This window comes from Dendronephthya gigantea, unplaced genomic scaffold (assembly GCF_004324835.1).
Source record: "Dendronephthya gigantea isolate DGI-Jeju-01 unplaced genomic scaffold, DenGig_1.0 000035F, whole genome shotgun sequence".
NCBI classification, from domain to species: domain Eukaryota; kingdom Metazoa; phylum Cnidaria; class Anthozoa; order Malacalcyonacea; family Nephtheidae; genus Dendronephthya; species Dendronephthya gigantea.
In genome coordinates this window covers 756,011-773,844 of record NW_021163045.1, presented here as the reverse complement: position 1 = coordinate 773,844, position 17,834 = coordinate 756,011, and the positions used below count along the sequence as shown (strand labels likewise).

General features: G+C 39.1%; 2 protein-coding genes across 2 annotated transcripts in view; both read right to left on the bottom strand.

The window, feature by feature from the left end:
* LOC114525803 overlaps nucleotides 1–17,834 on the bottom strand; it is a 231,355-nt gene that overhangs the window by 76,872 nt on the left and 136,649 nt on the right. The window contains exons 27-30 of the mRNA XM_028547232.1: nucleotides 8,463–8,642; nucleotides 7,685–7,861; nucleotides 7,000–7,170; nucleotides 6,690–6,860 (exon numbers count right to left, since the gene is read on the bottom strand). Of these exons, the coding sequence (XP_028403033.1) occupies nucleotides 6,690–6,860; nucleotides 7,000–7,170; nucleotides 7,685–7,861; nucleotides 8,463–8,642 (699 nt within the window). The remainder of the gene's footprint in view (nucleotides 1–6,689; nucleotides 6,861–6,999; nucleotides 7,171–7,684; nucleotides 7,862–8,462; nucleotides 8,643–17,834) is intronic.
* LOC114525804 overlaps nucleotides 1–17,834 on the bottom strand; it is a 71,478-nt gene that overhangs the window by 3,403 nt on the left and 50,241 nt on the right. The window contains exons 28-34 of the mRNA XM_028547235.1: nucleotides 4,273–4,569; nucleotides 3,636–3,935; nucleotides 3,163–3,468; nucleotides 2,198–2,503; nucleotides 1,632–1,940; nucleotides 796–1,289; nucleotides 265–359 (exon numbers count right to left, since the gene is read on the bottom strand). Coding sequence (XP_028403036.1) covers nucleotides 265–359; nucleotides 796–1,289; nucleotides 1,632–1,940; nucleotides 2,198–2,503; nucleotides 3,163–3,468; nucleotides 3,636–3,935; nucleotides 4,273–4,569 — 2,107 coding nt within the window. The remainder of the gene's footprint in view (nucleotides 1–264; nucleotides 360–795; nucleotides 1,290–1,631; nucleotides 1,941–2,197; nucleotides 2,504–3,162; nucleotides 3,469–3,635; nucleotides 3,936–4,272; nucleotides 4,570–17,834) is intronic.

Genomic DNA, 17,834 nt, shown 5'->3' with positions numbered 1-17,834 from the left:
GATAATATAAACCATTAAATTCTTCGGCAATTTTATCAACATATTGAGTATAATAGTAATAATTACAATAATAATTTGATCTCCTTATAGTTGATGCAATATCTTCAGTCTCCAGGCGATTTTTAAAGGATTATGATTAAGAATTAGGATTTAAAGGATTAGGATTAAAATTAAATTTCAGGATTAGGATTAAGTTTAGGTTAAGTTTCCTTTAGTTGATTCAACTTGTCAATATCAAAATCGACTCATAAATAAATTACTTACCCAACACTTGTAATGGAGACAAAAGCCCACCAAAATCCTTCTGGAATACCTTTCGTAAACGATTCTGGGAAATTCTTGTTTTTTTGTTTACGCTCCTAAGAAAAAAGTTGAAAAATCGCGATCAAATTCATTTTAAAATAACATTTTCACCGGCGAACGAGTCGGAATGCAATCAAGAAATCCCGACCGAAGTCAGGGCTGAATCTTTCCAAATTAATAACTTCCACCATTATTGAACTATTACATATATCCTCGATGTTTACAAATTATTTTTGAAAACTGACGTTTGACAGATCGCTGAAAAGACTCATTTTTTTGACGGTCAGACAAGGGGTTTTCCTTTTAAATTCAACCGCCTCTTCCACCGTCTCTGTTCAATAATTCACCAACTCTTTCAGCCGCCATATGCATATTTGACTATTGTCTTTGATATTCTCAAATGAAGTAGAAACGAAAAACTTCAGCTTTTATCTCTCAGCCTTTGGCTGAACGGCAGGCAGCTTAAATTGTTGAAACCTTATAACAACTTACCAAGACCCAAATGATAATCCCAGCGATCCACGCGAGGAGGATCATCAACACAACCAACGGCATACACGCCACGACTGCCTGGACAACCACTGTGGCAGTTGAGGGGACATTTTTGACGGTGAAGTACGCCGAACCGGGTGCATCGACGACAGAAATGTACGGAAACACTCCACCATAGGTCGTCATAAATTTATTACCCTGGACGGGAAAACTGATTTCAACATTTCCACCAATATCGGTTGAAACGGATTGTAAACTATTTTTCTGATAACTGTTTCCTGATGAACGTCTTCTCCGACGTTTTTTGTCGCAACCCTCTTCGTAGCAAAATTCGGTTTTACCATGACCGTTTTCGCAAACACCACACATGTCGTCCAGAACTTGTTTGGCTACCACAAAGAAAATTCCGCCGGGCGAATCGGAATTGCTGATGTTCGTGTAAGGAGGTAAGACCCACCAATTGGAGCGAAGGTACTTTGGACAACGACATGTTTCTACAATAAAAATCTATCTTTTTTTAAGGAGGCTCGCGGTGGACACAATTGGTGGAAGTACAAATAGTACGAGTGGCTCATATCATATCAATAGTTACAATCACAAATGAACTTAACGCCAAAGTCCTTTTAAAACCCTCACCGTAATAGACCTTTCTTATAATGACGTCACCACTGATGTTACACGAAATTTGACTATCGAGCCAATCAAATTTTGTGTAACATCAGACTTTCCGTGTTTGACGTCATGGGAAAGGTCATCAAAATCTTTTAATATTTTTGTTGAAAGAACGATTCTAAGAATTAGACTGCCGCAGAAAAAGGCACAAAGAAGGTACGTACCAGCAGCTGTGGCGTTGCTTTTCGAGCCATTCCTACTGGTATAGCCAAAGATACTGATCTCGTAGGTAGAGCCAGGGTCAAGGTTTTTGAGCACCGTTGAGTAACGATTCCCTCTGACTCTTTTCGACTGAACAACTCGTTTATCGGAAGGTATGACCTCTCCAGCCAAAACTGTTGCCGTGTATTCGACGTAGTAACCACGTAAGATGCCGTTATGATATTTAGCTGGGATTCTCGTCCATTCCAGCTCTATCTCTGTGATGTGTTTAAGTGTGGAAATTTTGATGTCTTCCGGGGGATATTCCGGACCTGAGATAAATCATACACGTATGTTACCGGCTAAGAGAGACTACTGCCTGGGCAAGTCATTTTCGATTTTGAGTCGTTCAAATTTTCGCGCCAAGCGTGGTCAATTTGTCACTGATATCATAACATATAACGACCCTTCGCACCCTAGGCAAGAGTTTCCCGTTATGGAAAACTGTCAACTTTATTGCAAAAAAAATTGTTTTGATTATCTCACTTCACTTTCCGGATCACGTTTTCAGATATGAGCTAATTCTTACCGTCTTCCCCAGTGGAGTATATGTGACCTGGGGGATATCGCGGGCCTTCACCCTTACTGTTCACAATGGTCACCCACATGGTGTAGTTGGTAAATTTCTTCAGACCTTCGACGTAGTAAGATCTTTCAGGAAATGGAATCATCTTGGACACAATCATATTACCAGGATTGTCAGTCTCGATGACGGTCAGTTTGTAACCAATCGGAATGCCATGTGCAAAATTCGGTAGGACTGGATCCCATTCAAACGACATGGTGGTCGTTGTCAAGGCAACGCCACGAATATTTTCGGGGTAACGGCTTGGAACTAAAAGTGAAAAACACCACCTTACGGAAGTCGCCATCAAGGGAAGCCCTAACCATAAAAAATAGTCACTCAGAAAGATTCATTCTCAGACTCGCGTGATGTGTCAATTCTTTCCAATCCAGTGTATATTAAGATCAGTCCTAAGTATTGATTGTCCACATACATAAATATAATTAACATTCTGACTTTGTAATTACTATATGGGAAGCGTCATTTCGGTGAAATGGAGCTCAGTGATTGGCTGAGAAGAATGACTTTCCGGCAATGGATCGGAACATTCCCGTAATAAATAGACTGGCGTCACCGGCGATCTGTTACGAGATGAAAAACAGACAAATAAATGCTCAAGAGAAAATTTAATTGCTTTTGAAATCAATAAGACGTCTCCAGACAGTTTAGGTAAACTAGATAATTCAATATTTTGTTTTTGTTTTTACCTGAATACGATTTCAGGTATTTCTCGTTTTTTTCAAGTGCAAATACATGCCTTAAGCCATATAATAAACTCTTTATTAACCTCGCCTATTCGGTCTTCTTCACGGAGCAATATTGGACCTCGATTTTTTGTACAAATCGAGTTTGGTCTGTTCAAAAAGACCTCAGTCAGATATTTCTCGAAAAAGACCTCGCGCTCGGTTAATAAGAAGTTAATAACCAACCTTCTTCGTCAGTCTGAACGCCGATATTCAAGGTCACTCCAGTGCCAATCTTTGTATAACCACCAATGTATATATCATACCACCACCACCAGAACAGTCCAGTCAAGTGACATTCCAGATGATTTGGATCAGATATTGGGATCTCAATCATTTTCTGTTTTCTGGTTGTGTCTGCAGCACGATAATAAACACGATATCCAAGAAGAGCTCCTTGATGGTGCTGGGAATCTATGGCCTCCCATTTGAGATAAATACTTGAGGAGCTGGTGTGTTTACCTTCGACAAGAGTGGGTGCTTTGGAAGGAGCTGCAAGAAAATATATAATTTAGTAGGCAATATACACCTAGAACAAGGCATTTTATATCTCTACTGGCTTTTCCTACTGTTTCTTTTAACAGACAGACACACAGAAAGACAGACAGACAGATATACAAACGGAGCGACACAGTCGAACAAGTAGATTAACTACTCACTTGACTCTTCCGTAGTGATGGATATTGGTGAACATTCCGGGCCATTCCCAACACTCGTATAGGCCAGAACTTTGACTTGATATTCAGTAAGGAACTTCAGGCCGGTTATATTCACTTTTCTTCTATCAGCACCCTCAACATTTATCCATTTTACAGGCTCACCAGTAATCCCGTATGACACATTGTATCCTTTTATGATCCCATGTCTTGCTTCGGGTCTCACTTCGTCCCATGTGAGAAGAACACCAACTGTGGACGTCATAGCTGTTGCATTCACATTCTGTGGCGGTTCACTCGGAACTAATTGAGATAAAAAACTATATAACAAACAGACAGACAGACAGACAGACAGACAGACAGACAGACAGACAGACAGGCAGGCAGGCAGGCAGGCAGGCAGGCATGCAGGCATGCAGGCAGGCAAGGGCAGGCACAAGCAGGCAGGCAGACAGACAGACAGACAGACAGAAAGACAGACAAATAAACAGAAAGACAGACAGACTGGCAGACAGACAGACAGACTGGCAGGCAGACAGACAGGCAGGCAGACAGACTGGCAGACAGACAGACAGACAGACGGACGGGCGGGCGGACGGACGGACGCACGGACGGACAGACAGACAGACAGACGACATACCATACTCCAAGGTGACAAAACTCGTACTAGCTTCTTCTCCACATCCGGGAGTTGTTTTGGCAGACACGTAGACATAATACTTCGTAAAATGATCCAAACCAGTAAGAACGGTCTGCAGTTGTTCAACGTCGGTGACATTATGAGTGTTACTGGTTGATGCTCCTCTTGCTTTATATCTCACGCAGTAGCCTCGTTGAATGCCGTGCCAATATTCTGAGCTCACTGTGGTCCAGGATAAATTTAACGATTGAGATGTTGGAGACGAAATGTTCAATATTTTCGGTGCCACACTTGGAACTGAAAACAGATGTTTGTAATTACATACAATTACATTTTATCAGCGAAAGATCATGCGTCATTCAAATATGATTTAAAATTGTTGTAAAATGTGCAAAGCATAAAAAACGAGGCAATACCATCTTCTAGGGTAGTGTTTGTGACAGGTGCACTTGGGATACCATTTCCTTTCTCAGAGTAAGGGCAAATCACCATTCGATACTCGGTGAATTTCTTGAGCTCCTCCAAAGTCTTCGAAAGCTTGGTAGGATCTACGCCTATTTTCTGGTACGGTTTTGCTGCCGTCTCTTTAAAGAACAACACGTATCCAGTAAGATTCGACGTGTTTGCTGTTTCAGCTGAGCTTGGCAGAGCTGGCCATTCCGCTCTTATGCCAGTTGAACTGAACGGTGTTGCTTGCAGAAAAAGTGGTGACGAAAACACTATAAGATAATGAAGTAAATGAAGCGTCAACTTTCCATTAGCAATCTTTGCGTTAAGACCATGATGAACCATTATTGACCCATGGTTTCTAAGCTTATAGTTGCTGTTCAGAGAAAAAAAGGCTTTTTACTTATTACATTCCAAATGGCTGCTCGTTTTGCCGAAGAATTATGTTAATAGTGTCCGAAAATGGACTGATAAAGCAATGGTACGAGCTGATAAACAATATAATCTGACTGAATACGAATCGTTTGGTTACCGTGACCGGACTTCGAAGCCGAAATATCTTAAATACTGATATTAGAATTTAAAACTAGATAAACTATTTGGGAAATTCCTTTCTTACCAAAAACGTATAATCTTACCATTTGTTGAGGTCATGCTGTGTAGAACGGTTTCCGTTGCTGAATCCAGCCATTTATCTTGGAGAACAACCAGCTCATCACCGGAAAGCGACTGATATTTAAGATCCAATTTGCAATTCACTTTATTTCCCACTCCGGCACTAAAATAGACGAGCAATAATTGTGGGATATAGATTAAAGATTGTCCAATCAGAAAGCTTGGTGTGTACCACGTGATCAGTCAAATCATCCTGGACTTAAACATTGCACATAAGTCGACATCATGCACACACGTACGGATCCCGGCGTAGAAATAACTAATTTGATATAGTCAATGCTGTTTTATAAACTTTTCCCTCAGATTTTCTTTCAATCGTGAGAATTCGACCGTAGCGAATTTCCTCGACCAATCACAATTGATAAGAAATAAAGTGAAAAATTTCCATCGAAAAATTCTGCCTAGTGGAGAACCGCCTTCTTTGGCTTGTCGTTCCAGTAATTCGATAAAATATTAATCGAATATACCTGGAAGATCAAATCCTTGCCTTCCAACCCAGTAATCGCACGGTGGTCCTTACCTGCACGATGTAAATGTGATGTCTGGAGGATATGCCTCGTACACAGAATTTATCTAGAAAAGAATGAATGTGATATTTATTATCCTAACACCACGTTAAAGAAGACTGCCCGGGATGGTTGGAATTAAGCAACCTAAAAATGATTTGGGCTTGGTTCATTTGAACACAACAATATGGGAGCCGATTTGTTTTAAGTTTTAAGATCCTGCTTCAGGGTTTCGACATTTGATTCAAAATATGTTTTCAAGATCCTTATTTTGTCAGTGTGCACACTCACCGTTCCCTTTACAGAGTTCTCGAATGAGGTCACGTCTCTGTTATATTCAGTCATCGTTACGCTGTCAAAGGTCACGTCGAACATGATGTTAGCAGCTAAAAGAGCAAAATAACGCAGAATTTAGCGTTTAGCTGGCGAAAATGTCTGAGTTGGTGAAAAGGGGACTCGCCCTAAAAAATTGAGAACCCATTTTCTTAGCCGATGTCTTAATTGGATATTTTCTTTGAAATTTGAACCGAAGATCAGCAAGAGACAAATTCGTTTAGGAAAGTATGTTCATATAATCCGACGTTACCCTGTAAAATTCAAGATAGGTTAACATTGCATGGGAATTGAATAAAAAAGGATAATCAGTGAGGTTTGCACGCTCGAGGAAATAATAGGAGACACACGACTCTAAAAAAGCCGTTTCTGGTGAGGTTTCAAATTTTGTATTCTTAGAGGCTTTGTATTTGAAATCCTCTTTCCAGAACGCAGTCTAATAATACACTGACTTACGCGAACAAGGTGACGTGTTGCAATCATTGGCCTCAGAGGAAGGACCAGTGCAGTTCTTTCCACCATACATCGGAGTTGGGTTGGTACACGAACGTTTCCTATCCGAGGTACCAGTTCCACAAGGTTTGTTACAGAACATCCAGGGACCCCAGTCACTGTAGCCTCCGTCAACTACAAAAAAAAAAGAAGCATTACATAATGTCCAGGCCGCTGATCTATACCAAATCTGGATAACGTATGGCCTCGGAAAATATTTCCCAATTCGGTGAATAACATAGAGATATAATAATAAAGAAAAAAAGCCACTTACTAGGACAATGATGTGTGTTGCAGTAGTTTAAGTCATGGCCCGGTCCTTTACAGGGTGAACCACCATGAGCTGGACTTGGATTGTTACATGATCTGCCTCGCACTCGAGTTCCGTTTCCACACTCCTTGGTACAATTTGCCCAAGATGACCATTCACTATAGTTTCCATGAACTAAAAAGTTAAGAATTTACAATATCAACAACATAAATTTTATTAATCTCATAATGTCTATACAGTAAATGTTTTCCTATATAGGGACCAGTGAGCACGGTTTGTCTATGTGGACGACAGTGAGGAAGGTTTGTCTTTATAGGCGGCAATGAGGAAGCCTGGCCAAAAAGGGGACAGTGAGAAAAGTTTGTATGTATAGGGTACAATAAACAGCTGTCTATATTGGGATAGTGTGGAAGGCTTGTCTATATAGGGGACAGTGAGGTAGGTTTACCCACATATAAGAACCCTAATTTGCATGACATCTATATATTTTCTTATTTCCAACATTTATATTAATTCATTTTATTTCGAGGAAGGAGTAAAAATGTTTCAAAAGTTTTGCAACTCGGATCTCTCTTAGTTTCGAGATATTATCAGGAATCGTTTGAAAGAGGGGTACGTCTTCATATGAAGATAAAAAAACCGGGATTGAATCAGCTGCATAACGATAGTGGAAATCTTCCAACCTTACCTGGACAAGGATGGATATTGCAATCTTGTGATTGTGTTCCATCCTCTTTGCATCCTGCAGCCCCAGGGGCTGGGGGTGGGCTATTACATAACCTGTAGCGGATCTCATGACCTCCACCACACGCTTTTGTACAGGGGTTCCACCACGCCCAATCTGACCACTCAGCCGGAGGAGGCTCTGATAGGAAAACAATTTGACAATGAACATGTGCTATATACACCTCGGAAAATATATTTTTATTTCTATGACTCCAAAACGCACTTTTATAGCCTTTGAGAGAAACTTTAACGAAAATTTTCAAGACCATAGACAAGGCCAAACAATGAATTTATACATGCAAACACGACTAATTCCGTATTAATTACTTTAAACAACAGAGCTACCTTACTAGCGAGAAAAGTGTTGTAAATGTCGTGAACAAGTGAACAAGTCATTTTCACCACGTTTGCCATTTGTCTTCATTTCTGTATTCAAATGTTGACTTCACACACATATAGAAATATTCTATTACGCCAGCCAACTTGACATGTTCACGACACTTACGACTAAAGCCCCGTCGCTACACTACATACATTGGCATTGCTACGGCATGGTTCAGCCTGCCAAAACATGAAATGGGCACAAGTACCCATTTTAGCCGTGCTGCGTCAATAACTTGACTGTAGTGTAAACGGGGCTCAAATGGAAACCAGGTATTATTATGTATTATTTTAAAGAAATAATTAAAATTTGGCATAAATTAGCATTATTATTGAAGGCCAGAACCAAAGAGGAATACCTGGACATTTGACGTAATCATATTCATTGCAAGGCATCACTTCGATATCATGACCTATGCAATAATTTCCACCGTTTCTCTGAAGTGGATTGTTACAAACTCTGGTTCTAACTTCTTCCTGGTGACCGCATGTTTTACTGCACTGAGACCAATCAGTCCACATGGACCAACCTCCGTTTACTACAAAATGTAAAATATATTGTATGGAGGCAACTTCCTAATGAGACTACACGAAAGTGGTGCGAGATTGGATCCATGACATAGATTTTGGACAACTTCAGATTTGGCATTATTCTATCACAATACCCGGCTGTAATAAATCTCCGAGCGGAATTAGTACCTTCGCACAGCGCTCGGCGATGATTTTTATATACATTCTAACGTTTAAGGTCAAGTATTTCATCTCAAATCAGAAAGAAAATAGGAATGGATGCATAACTCTTTTACCAGGGCAAATTTGTGTTTCACAGCTCATCGTGACGTTAGTAAGACTCTGACAGGAATCTTTCTCATTCTGGGTACACTCCCTAGTTTTGTACATCACACCCTCACAGCCAGACGAGCAAGCACCCCAGCTTGCCCAGGTGGAGAAATTTACATCGTCTAAACAGAAAAATTGACAAGATTTAGCAATATAATAAGGTGTGTACTGTTGGGCTAATCCTTTCACTGGTCGTCGCATGTGGCGAAGTGTAATTAATAGGTAAAAGTAGTCAGGCGATGGCGAATACAATTTGAGATTAATAGTGCAAATGTTGTTTTAAAGGTTTAAAAAAATCGACGAGCCGCAAGGCTCAGAGTTTTGCAGAGAGCTTTGTTAAAAAACTCAGGACGAGTAGGAGAGTGGGGGACTAGGTTATGCAAAGGGTACAAATCCATATCCCCCCATGGTTCAATAAATGAAAGCCCCCGAACCTGGGCAGTTAGATGCATTTTCACATTCTTTAATCTCGTAGAGTGGTCCCAGACAATCGCTCCCACCAAACAATGGTGGAGGATGGGTACAGTTGCGATATCGTGAACGTGTTCCAAATCCACACGAGGTCGTACAGGCTGACCAATCTGTCCACGGAGTAAAGTTTCCGTTCACTGCAAAGAAGGACATTGGCATTAGGAACTAGCGAGTTTAACTTTTACGGAAAAATAAAGTTAAATTACACGTCTATTGTGAGTATTTATTGTTGCACATTTCTTTCAGCTATAGTCTTTGAATTTCTAACTTAATTTCACAGTCAGCAAAAAAAAATGTGAAGGGCAGTGGGAAATTTTTTTTAAGTTCATCAAAAGGAAGAACTACTACAGCAAATTGAGAACATAATTTACATGCACTACAGGCTAAAAGTGTAAGGTTACCTGCAAGGTGTACTAACAGAAATTGAACGTTGTATTTTATTTAAATTTACTTTAATATTTTGGCTGGTGAATTTTCATATTTTTAAGGATACAAAATTTCGTACCTACGCATGGTTTATCATAACACTTCATGGTTTGTTTTGTTGGAGCGGTGCAGTATGGTTCTTCCCGTGGTGGATAAGTTGGTACAATGGTGCAAAAACGAGTTCTGTTTCGCGTTCCATCGCCACAGCCAACACTACATGATTCCCATTTGCCCCACCGAGAAAACTCGTTATCACCTGCAAAAAGAACCATCCTTGATGAGAGTAAGACTCGAATGGTAGCCTCAAAAAGGCTAGCTCTCTCAATTTACGCATTGCGTTCATCTAAGTGATAGGTTTCTCAAAAAAACGATAGTTCATTGTCTCTACTGGTGACTGTAAACATCATCCCGCTTAGCCGAGATTGAACAAAGCAATGTTTTTGTGGTATTGAAATGAGTATGCAGCATATTCAGATAGAGCTAGTGTAGTCATTTCACTAATGTAGCATGCATAAGCTTGTTTGTGCAAGACATATTTTGCGCAACAAACCTTGACAAGCTACCGGCTGAACACAATCGGAATAGTCACGTGAATTCTCAAAGCAGTCGAGGCCTCCATAAGACGGCGCAGGATTTGTACATTTACGAGATCGCTCCTTCACTCCAGAACCACAGGACGCACTGCAGAAACCCCAGTTCGACCACGACGCCCAATTTCCATGCACTAGAAGAAGAAGTCAAGATTTGTAGCTTAATTCAACTATGTGTTCAAATGGACTTACAGGAAATTCATCATAACTTGTCAAGTGGGTAGTCATGTCAATGAAGATATTTCTTTGTAAATTTAAATCAGTTGCATGCGATAGCAATGTCAGAATGTTTAATATAAGAATTGATTACGGATTTTATATTTTATAAACTCATGATAACCAGCTGATAGATATGTATGACATGGAACATGATTGAAAAGAAACGATTTGCTATAGGCCTACCTGGACATGCCCCTTTGTCGCAAGGTTTACTCTGACTGGATACTGCAGTACATTGGCTGGGATCCGAACCACCTTTACATTTTCTTGTCCTGATATGCGCACCTTTACCACAAGTTTGAGTACATAGTGTCCATTGTGACCATCCCTCATAACCTGCTTCACCTGAGGAAAAAAGGAAGAAATTAAAATTCACAAATCCTACAAGCTCATTTGTATTAGTTAGTAAATGTATAGCATTTGCTAACAGATTTGTTAGCAAATGTCAGCAGATTCTTTTTGAAGGCTCTGATAATCTAGCTGATTTTTATAATCATCCAGGTTGTCTTGTATGATGCAGACCATGTAACAATATCCTACTATGTTAATCCTGCAACACACCTGAGCAGGGAGTGTTATGCTGACAATCCTGCTCATCTGAGCTTGGTCCAGAACATCCAGCCCCGTTATACGCAGGCTCGGGGTTAGTACAGGTTCTCGAACGAGTTTGAAAACCAGAACCACAGAATCCACTACAAGACGACCACGACAACCACTCTGTATAATTACCATCAACTGGAAACAATCGATCATCCAAATAAAATTTTACAACAATAGCAATGAGCCTAAACTCATAGGCATAGCTTTCACCATAGTTAAATTCAGTTTAAAAAGTTTGATCTGGTTCATTTGAACATGGAAGTTTTATTGCCTTTATTGCCGAACGCAGGTATCCTTCGCAGTACACCTGCACAAATGACCATATAAAAGACCTAGGCCTTCAAAATAGCCAACAAGTTAGCAAAATTGTCGGTCATGCAGGGCCTAGCATGTTGTGTTGTTCAAAAATGCAATTCCATTTTATGAAATTCCATTTTCAGAAATCCCGAGCGAAATAACCATTCATAAAAACATAAAAAAAACAACAGCTTGAGATTATCAAATTTTGCGACCCAGCTTGGCAGTAATCCGGCTTGTAGACAACCGGCCCAGATTTTACGTAGTTAATTTATTTTGTAAGGTAAAAAATTATTGCTATCTTACCAGGACATGGTCCGGCATAGCAAGTGATATTCTGAAAAGATGTTCCATTGCAAGTAACCTCGCGGTTGGTTTTGTCTGTGCACACTCGCCTGCGAATACTCTCACCGAGTGAACATTGGGAGTCACATTCAGACCACTGGGACCAGATTGTAAACCCAGCTTCGCCTAAAATGACAGAAACAACAAACAACGTGACTTGACGGTACAAGTGGTGGCCAGATAACACTTCACTTAGCTTTGAAGACAACAACCGCTTAAACCCATCAATCAAGAACAAAACCAACAGTAAACTGTCTGTAGTGTAAACGGGGCTTAGATTTGTACATACGTGGGCAAGTGTTTGGCATTGAGCAAAATCGATCTTCCTCGCTCAAACCCAAGCAGTCACTTCCTCCATAAGCTGGCCCGGGATTGGTGCATTCTCGTGTCCGACGTTTTAGGCCTGTACCACAAGCTACTGAACATCTCGACCACTGGGTCCATTCTGCGAAGTTTCCATCGACTGAAAAAAGATTCTGTAAGACTGAAAACTGCATGTCAGGGAAATAATAGGGTTGCGATTTTTGCCCGCGGATGGTGTCTTGCGGGTACGCCGAAACTAGGCGAGATCTTGATTTTTCACTGCATAAATCATTGTCACTGCATAAATCATTGACATAATTGTGCAGTAACCTGGCTGTTCTCCATACAAATATTCGGCAGTGGAAATCCAGTCTTAGTCGCGCAGGATAAAAAAAATGAGAGAAATTATGAAGAAAGAATAAACGTTCGTGGTACCTGGGCAAGAAGGCATCAGACATTCCAGAGTTTCCAAAGCCGGGCCAGTACAGCCGTTACCACTTTCATCAAGGCAATGACGCGTCTTCGACTTGGTCCCAGGACCACAGGTAACACTGCAGGGTGTCCAGCTTGACCAATCTGTGTAGCTACCATCGCCTGAACAGTAATTAATGTAACTGTTTGGAGGGACCAGTGGCAAAAAAGTGCAGGAGAAAGAGGTGATGGGGGTGGAGAGGGGTGCTGGCCCAATACTTTCTCAAGGTGAAATTACAAATCTAACAAATAGGAAAAAATATTATGCCTCCCAAACAAACCTTCACATATTTTGTTTTCACAATCCTGAACCAATAGTGTTTCCCCAACGCAATCTTTTCCTCCATGTTTTGGCGTCGGATTATCACAAAAACGCCTTTTTCTCTTGACGCCAGTACCACAGGTTTTGGAACACGCGCTCCACTCTTTCCAGTCTGAAAATCCCCCGTTTACTATAAGAGAAAAAATAACATTGCTGATATGGTTTTTTCTACTGTTGTTGTTATTGTTCACGTCATTTTGATTGTTATTGCTGTTTTTGTTTTGTGATTATAGCTGCTGTATTTATTGTACATGCAGTTGTTGTACATTTCGTTTGTTTGTATTGTTGTTGTTGTTGATGTTGTTGTTGTTGTGGTTATTTAACTGTTGATGTTATTGTGGTTGTTGGTGTCGTTCAATCATTGTTGTTGTAGTTATTGTTGGTGTTCCTGTAGTTATTATTGCTACGTGTGTTATTGTCCTTATTGTTGTTGCGATCATTCTGGTTATCGCTATCGAAGTTTGGCATGTTTTTTATTACAACCAACTCTTTAAAACGAAAAGTTCACCTGCGCACAATTTTCCTGCTTCACAATCAGCAGTTTCTTTGTCTAAACCGACGCATTCATTGCCACCATTTGCTGGCTGGGGGTTTGAACAATTCCTGGCTCGTTGATGTTTTCCCGAGCCGCAGGTGACTGAACAATCTCCCCAAGGGCTCCAGGTTGTCCAGCTGCCATTCACTGAACATAGGAAGAAATAAAAGCCGGACGGGATGAAAGTGGACGGAATAAAAGTGAACAGAAATAATAGAATAAAAGTGAACGAAATGATAGTGCACGAAAATGCTAGCGAACGCAATGAAAGTGAACGGAATGAAAGAGAACAGGAATACAATTGAACGGAAATGGAAGGGAACGGAAATGGAAGTTAACGAAAATAAAAGTAAACAGACATAAAAGTGGACAACGTAAAGTGAAATGAAGTGAAAGGAATGCAGTTGAAGTGAACGAAAATGGAAATAAGCGAAATGACTTTTAATTTAAAAAATTGGAAAAACGCAAATTGCTAACGTACCGGGTGCTACCGTTGGAGCCACGGTGGTTGATACAGGCGGGGCAAGGGTGGTGGTTTTAGCTGCAGAAACGAACGTTCGTGAAGGTTGCGGCAAAATTTTCGGATTCAAGGTACTCGTCCCGGGAGGCAATGTTTGTCCAGCGCTAGCTCTTTGTGTAGCAGTTGGGCGGATTGAGGTACGTGAAGCTTTCTCTAACAAATTGAGAAAACCCACAAATATTACGATGATATATTCTTATAGAGCAGTTTATTACAGTAAAAATTGCTCGATTGATCCAAGGTCCAAGGTTGTTAGAATTTGAAAACATAATGAATGCTCAAATGATCGAATGCTCTAATTCGATCACGCCTCGCTGTAGTAAAATAGGAAAGGTCTTATAACAGAACAAAAATATTGCTAAAATTTTAATATATTCAAAATCTGCAACCATGCTATAGACACTTTTAAAACAGTTTAGAAGCAGGGTAGCTAGGATTAGTATATAAGTAGGTTTTCACGAACCCTTATACACCACACCTTTGCAAGTGTCAGAATGCATTTTAAAGCCTTCTTTACATTTGCAAGTCCAGGATGTCGATTTATTACAGTAGCTGGTTTTATTATCACAATCTTTACACAGATCTGTTTTAAAACAAAAATAAACATATTTTGAAAAATAACTCTTGCGTTTCCTTTTCAACATAAATATTGCAATATTTTGTACGAGTCAAACAGTTCTATAAGCTGTCACTCGAAATTAAAAGAATTTAGAACAAATGAAGTCACAATTAGTACAATAAGAATTCACGGAACTTTACACAAACCTTCGCAAGTGCCAGAACGCATTTCGAAGCCTTCTTTGCATTTGCAAGTCCAGGATGTCGATTTATTACAGTAGCTGGTTTTATTATCACAATCTTTACACAGATCTGTTTTAAAACCAAAATAAACATATTATGAAAAATAACTGTTGCGTTTTCTTTTCAACCTAAATATTGCAATATTTTGTACGAGTCAAACAGTTCTATAAGCTGTCACTCGAAATTAAAAGAATTTAGAACAAATGAAGTCACAATTAGTACAAGTAAGAGTTCACGGAACTTTACACAAACCTTCGCAAGTGCCAGAACGCATTTCGAAGCCTTCTTTACATTTGCATTTCCAGGATGTCGATTTATTACAGTAGCTGGTTTTATTATCACAATCTTTACACAGATCTGTTTTAAAACAAAAATAAACCTTTATGAAAAAAAACTGTTGCATTTTCTTTTCAACATAAATATTACAATATTTTGTACGAGTAAAACAGTTCTATAATCTGTCACCCGAAATTAAAACAATTAGTATCAGTAGGTTTTCACTGAACTTTACACACTACCTTTGCAAGTGCCAGAATGCATATTAAAGCCTTCTTTACATTTGCAAGTCCAGGATGTCGATTTATTACAGTAGCCGGTTTCTTTATCACAATCTTTACACATATCTGTTTTAAAATAAAAATAAACTTATTATGAAAAATAAACAAAGAGTGGTGCATTTCCTTTCCAACATTAACATTGTATTTTTTTTTGTACGAGTCAAACAGTGCTGTAAGCTGTCACTCGAAATAACAACAATTTAGAATCAATGAAGTTACAATTAGTATCAGAAGGTTTTCACGGACTTTACAAACTACCTTTGCAAGTGCCAAAATGCATATTAAAGCCTTCTTTACATTTGCAAGTCCAGGATGTCGATTTATTACAGTAGCCGGTTTCTTTATCACAATCTTTACACATATCTGTTTTAAAATAACAATAAACCTATTATCAAGTGCAACCGCTGCATTTTCCTTTCAACATAATTATTGTGTGAACCAAAGAGTTATATAAGCTGTCCCCCGAAATTAAAACAATTTAGAACCATTGAAGTTACAATTAGTTTAGGTAGGTTTCACGAAAGCTTACACACTACCTTTGCAAGTGCCAGAATCCATTCTAAAACTTTCCTTTTTACATTTGCAAATCCAGGATGTCGATTCATTACAGTAGGTGGTGTTTTTATCACAATGTTCACATGGATCTATTTTAAGACAACACCAAACCTATTATTAATTATAACCAAAGAATGGCTATTTGATTTGCTTTTTCCAAAGCCAAAAGAAGCAAAGCAGCTACTGTTATACAAATGAAAGCTGTTAGTATATTAGAGAAACGTGGGTGTGAATATTCTAAAAGAGTAAAAGAGGGTGAAAAAATTCTTGTAGGAGTCAAAAAGCTAGGAATATTTCCGTTTGCACTGTGTGATAAAGTTTGAATCGCCATCTATTTGGAAGTCGTAAATTGCTTTTTGTTTTTTCCAGATTTAGTTTACCAGTTCATTTCTTTTGTTTTCACGGTTGACGATCGCGTCACAAAAACATTAAAAAGACGTTCTTAACGTATCCCGAGAAACTTTACGCTCACGCGCATTAAAAAAAGCGGACACAAAAAACGCCATATTTTATCATTATACACCACCTAGTTCCAGCTCTGTATCTATTGTTTACTCTGTTTCCCAATTCCGTTAAAAGAATGGAAGTCAACAAGAAGGAATTTCGTTTTAGACCAATCAGCCAATTTGTTTACATTTTCAGTTACCCTATCAGAAGGCATACATTTTGATTACTTCCGGTAAAAGGGTACAGTATTTGCTATTTTACATACTTCGACAGAAAAATGTAAACAAATTTGTCGACTAGATGAAAACCAAATTCTTCCTTCTTATGCAAGTCATGAAACACATACCATAAGGACAGCCGAACAAATCAAGTCGCATACAGATTCGATTCTCCCATTCCTCTGGAATAACCCTCAGCATCTTCGTATTGATAGATTCTTGAAACAAGTGGACTTGTGGTGTGTCGGTGTCATAATTTCCGGAGAGAAGCTTGAAAGACAAAGCAATCTCATGCTAATGGCTTTTTCAAATAAGGTCACAGTGCACTCAGAGAAAAATATGTCAAACAAACGAAAGTTTAATGATGTAGTGAACAACAACGAAATAAACAAAACGAAATTTAGACAACGCAAATTAAGAAACATACATGCATGCAAGTAAAAAATAAAGCAAACACAAGGAAACAAACAAATATACAAAAAGAAATAAATAAATAGACAAAAAAACCAACAAACAAAAAACGAACAAGGATCAAACAAACAAACAAAAACAAACAAACAAACAAACAAACAAACAAAAAAACAAACAAACAAAAAACAAACAAACAAAAAACAAACAAACAAACAACAAGAATCAAATAAACAAGAAAACAAACAAAAAACAATAAAACAAACAAACAAAAAACCCCCCGACAACCTTCACTTGGCTGTGGTTTATACTTACTCTTGTTCCATACGAAATGTTCACCTGTTCCCAACTTCTACCATCAAAACTGCGTTCCAGATGGAATGATTTCACCCAAGCATGGTAGAGTTTTCCTTCTGCAGAAGGTGATCCTTTAGTGGCAAGAATATTGATGCGGTAAAAATCAGGCAGTTTAATTTCTAAATATTCGCCAGTCATGTCGCTATATCCACTACACCAGCCTGAGCTATTCCATCTAGCTTTGTGTGGCTCGAAACCCAACATTGACGTCTTCGCGGTATAGCTACTATTTGGCATCGCCGTAACATTTGCCAAAACAAAATGAGTCAAAGTTTCTAGAAATAAAACCACAGCGTATAAGGTAAGCTAACAACATGGGTAAGCTGTATTAGAGAAATGTCTTTATTAGAGAAGCGACTGTATTAGAGATGGCTGTTTGTATTGGAGGCCTGTCTGCATTAGGGATGACTGTGTGTATTATAGCTTTCTGTATGTATTAGAAAGGCCTC